Source organism: Arachis ipaensis, chromosome B09 (assembly GCF_000816755.2).
Source record: "Arachis ipaensis cultivar K30076 chromosome B09, Araip1.1, whole genome shotgun sequence".
Classification (NCBI taxonomy): domain Eukaryota; kingdom Viridiplantae; phylum Streptophyta; class Magnoliopsida; order Fabales; family Fabaceae; genus Arachis; species Arachis ipaensis.
The window spans coordinates 9,678,476-9,682,634 of NC_029793.2; the positions used below are offsets into that span (position 1 = coordinate 9,678,476).

Here is a 4,159-nt window from a genome sequence, read left to right on the forward strand (position 1 = left end):
TTATTTTAAGAACAAGATTATTTTCTTATATCATAGTACTTTTTTTATGTGCAGAGCCACTTTCTTATTGACGATGATGATGAAGAGTTTTTTTTGGAGGGCTTTCAAGTAGGATGATGATGAGGATGAGGACTATGATGATGATGAGGATGAAGATGACACAGAAGACCATAGCTGATAGTTTTAGTATGGTTGAACAATATACTGAAAATTATATTGATGTATCAATACATTTTGTTTATGTTTTGAATTATATTGACTTGCTTGTTTATAGTACTTTTCTTTTAGTTTGATAATACGATAAATTTGTTTATTTTTTAAAATATTATAAATATTCGAATACAAATTAGATAAAAATTTGTATTTATTAAATTTATATTTATTTTGTAGACATGATTATTTTGCAATGAAAAAACATAAAAAAAAAATTCAATTTTACCTTACTGACGGATTTACAGACGAATTTTCTATCTATATTCAGGGTTTGGAATGGTTTTCCAAAGCTCTAATTACCGTCCAAAAATCTGTTGTTAATTACCAACGGAAAATTCGTTGGTCTCTAATTATCAACGGAAAATCTGTCGGTAAATTACCGACGGAAAAAAATCTGTCGGTAAATAATTTCCGACGAGGACAAGTTTCTAGTTGTGCGACCTTAAGGTTTTGAATTGGATGTGATGTCTTTTCATCTTATGTTTTCTTACTTGGTTCTTCTCTGAAGTCTCTACGGTAGTCGAAAGCTTCCTACGGTGACCCAACAAGTGGTATTAAAAGTTGATGGTTAATCGGTCTGATAATTTAAAAATATTTAAAGTAAAATATTAAAAGTCTTTCAGGTGACTCAACATAATCAAATTGATAAAATAATTTTAAGTATTGTATCGTTTTTGTCCCAAACGTTTGGGGCAAGTCCCAAAGTTGTCCCTAATGTTTCAAAATTTACTCAATGTTGTCCTGCCGTTAGGGATCCGTTAACAGAATTGGTGGCGGGACAAAATTGAGACGATTTTGAAACGTTAAAGATTTAAATAGGACGAAAACATTGGAGACAAAAACAATACATAAAAATAAATTTTAATTTTATCCTTCAATAATATCAATTTTTTACTGTACATAGTATTCAATTATTTTTTAATCACATCTAAGTAAATTACAATTAATCACACTACTTTTATTTTAAATAAATTAACTTTTTTATAATTTTACTTTTAAAATAATGTAATTTTACAATTCGACAAAGTATCCGTATTTGTTAAGTTGTTATAACATTCTGGAAGTTGGTGGTATGCATGGGATATGAATGCGTCCGGATTTTGAGCAGTCCCTAATAAGGCAATTCATTATTGCCGGATGTGCGCGCGGATCGTGAGCATCTCCTAACAAGGCAACTAATTTATGTTATATTGGTCAATGCCAAATAGATGCATGCACATCCGCAACGGTTAATTACCATTCTACCCTATAAAAGAGATGTTGCACCTTCACCTTTACATACATCTTTTTGTGCAAACATCATGTCTCTAACAACAAATGTAGTGGTCCCAAATGTTGTCCTACAATCATCATTCACCATGCCGGTCATCGGCTTTGGAACTGCCGCCATGTCGAACGACAGCGACACCCTCAAAGCAGCCGTGATTGAGGCCATCAAGCTCGGTTACCGGCACTTTGACACTGCTTCCATTTATGGCTCCGAACAAGCTCTCGGAGAGGCCATTGCTGAAGCCCTTAAACTTGGTCTCATAAGCTCTAGGGATGAACTTTTTATCACTTCCAAGTTATGGTTGTCCGATAATCATCCCCATCTTGTTCTTCCTGCTCTACAAAATTCACTTAAGTAAGAATCAAGATACATTATGACTCTTTAATTACCTTGTATCAATATATGTTCATGTCAATTAAAAAAAAATCATTAATGTGAGTGTTAATATTTTCATGTGAATATGATAATTGAAAATCGTTCAATAATTTATATGCAGTTTAATTGTTTCACGGTGGAAATTCAGGTGCAGTCGACTTCACGTAAAGTTGATACCTGAGAGCTGTTAAGTGATTGGACTGATTTGACTAAATTTTCATCTAACGACTCTCAGATATCAACTTTACGTGAAGTCGACTTCACCTGAGTTTATATATAACACGTGTCAACATCTTAATTTATATCTTGATGCATGCACGCAGGACTCTTGGATTAGAATACTTGGACCTTTACTTAATCCACTGGCCACTGACTACAGAGCTTGAGCTGAAGAAATTTCCTTATGATGAAGATGACTTGTTGCCATTTGACTTGAAGGGTGTGTGGACCTCAATGCAAGAATGCCAAAACTTGGGTCTCACTAAATCAATTGGAGTCAGCAACTTCTCTTGCAAAAAGCTTGAAAATCTCCTCTCTTTTGCTAGTATCCCTCCTGCGGTTAATCAAGTAATTAAGCTTTTTTATATATAATTACACACATAAATATTAATTTTAGATAAATGACATTTTCAATCTAACATTGGATTTATTCGAAGTCTAAAACAACTAGTTATAATTAAAAAATAAAGCTCTATTCGATTCTCAACCATTTAAATGATTATTGGTCTAAGTGGACTTTGATACAGTATCCGTCTAGACCAATTATTTAAAGGAAAAATATGAGGAGCCAATGGAATATTTGTACAATGTATACAATGAAGGTTTAGGAAATATTAGAGATATAATCATTAGTGTTACATTTTTTTATCAGCTTTTTGGAAGATGTTTATTATCCTTAGTACTCGGATGGTTATTCTAGATAGTATGGGAGATGTTCATTTTATAACTCATATAACTCATTGTACACATTGTACAAATAAGTCATTGGGACTCTTATTTAAATGGTTGAAAATGAATTACAAATTTTCAAAACAAATTATCAAAAGTCGAAAAGAATTTCTACTCTTAATTTTGTTCATTTATTAATAGTTACTAAACTAAATACGTACTAAACCAATCACCAACAGGTGGAATTGAATCCTTGCTGGCAGCAGAAGAATTTAAGAGAATACTGCAAAACTAAAGGTATTGTGGTAACTGCATATTCTCCTTTGGGAGCTAAAGATTCCTTTTGGGGTGGTAATCATGTTATGGACAATGAACTACTGAAGCAAATTGCAAATGCTCATGGAAAAACAGTTGCTCATATAAGTCTTAGATGGCTCTATGAACAAGGTGTAACTTTTGCAGTGAAGAGCTACAACAAAGAGAGAATCAAACAGAACTTGGAAATATTTGACTTTTCACTTACAAATGATGATTATCAAAAGATTAATCAAATTAAACAAGAGCGCAAGGTGAAGAACGGTCCCACTGGATTCGAATTTGCTGAAAATCTTTGGGATGGAGAAAATTAGATAATGTTATGTATTAAATTCTTATTTTATTTTTAAAAAATAAAAATAAAATAAGAATTTAATTAATATTATGCATTTATGTTTAGTTATATATTTTGCATCTTTAGTTTGTCTTTGTCTTGTGTGGAACTGTAATAAAATACGAAGACAAATAGTCTTCAAATAAAGGGACTTGTATGTTCTCAATAATTCAATGATATTCCTGTCTTTGATGCATGTTTAATTCAATCTTATGAAAAGTATTTTTCTATATATCTTTTATATTTATATTAAAAAATTAATTTGGATTTTTCTGGTCGTTGGTTCATTAGCTAATCCATTTAAATAAGTGTTGGTGATTCAAATTTTGTTTTGTATATGCTATAACATATTAGTCAATGACAAATTCTTAAATGGAGTTTAGATATGCAATGAACTAATTTTTAATTTGTCGTCAGACAAGTGAGAAACAAAAAAATTATATTAAAAATAATTGATATATATATATATATCTAGCGTCAAACATGCTAATGTAGGATGTTTTGATATTAATTTTCGGAAAAGTATAGGGAGATAATAAATTTAGTGAACAATATAGTGTGCTTTTATCTTATTGGACCAATTTTAAAACTCATTGTTTACATTGTTTACGAAAGTTATTGTCTACCTAGTAAAATCGTAATTTTTTTTACATCTCTCTACTTAATGTTATTTATAAAAAGTAATATATATTAATGATGATAATTGTTAATAATTAATTATTATATGGTGAATTTTGTTAATAATTACAAGATTTTATACCATA

The 4,159-nt window shown here is 30.6% G+C and overlaps 2 protein-coding genes across 8 annotated transcripts in view; both read left to right on the forward strand.

The window, feature by feature from the left end:
* Positions 1-288, forward strand: part of LOC107618983 — a 3,309-nt gene extending 3,021 nt beyond the window's left edge. For all 7 annotated transcript variants that reach the window (XR_002353959.1, XR_001615452.2, XM_021111428.1 and 4 more), the window contains one exon: positions 55-288. Coding sequence is in view for 4 of the 7 variants with exons in the window: in XM_021111425.1 (XP_020967084.1) it covers positions 55-117 (63 nt within the window). In the remaining 3 variants the exon portion in view is untranslated. The remainder of the gene's footprint in view (positions 1-54) is intronic.
* Positions 1,410-3,384, forward strand: LOC107614963 (NAD(P)H-dependent 6'-deoxychalcone synthase-like). Its single transcript, XM_016317088.2, has 3 exons — positions 1,410-1,837; positions 2,182-2,425; positions 2,986-3,384. The coding sequence occupies exons 1-3, from the start codon at positions 1,422-1,424 to the stop codon at positions 3,373-3,375; spliced, it is 1,050 nt and encodes a 349-aa protein (XP_016172574.2). The 5' UTR covers positions 1,410-1,421; the 3' UTR covers positions 3,376-3,384.

Excerpts from the sequence above, each read along its gene's own strand:
- LOC107614963 (XM_016317088.2), top strand. The coding sequence starts at position 1,422 with ATGCATGCACATCCGCAACGGTTAATTACCATTCTACCCTATAAAAGA. Across the intron at positions 1,838-2,181 it reads GCTCTACAAAATTCACTTAA|GACTCTTGGATTAGAATACT; the intron begins GTAAGAATCAAG and ends GCATGCACGCAG. Across the intron at positions 2,426-2,985 it reads TCCCTCCTGCGGTTAATCAA|GTGGAATTGAATCCTTGCTG; the intron begins GTAATTAAGCTT and ends AATCACCAACAG.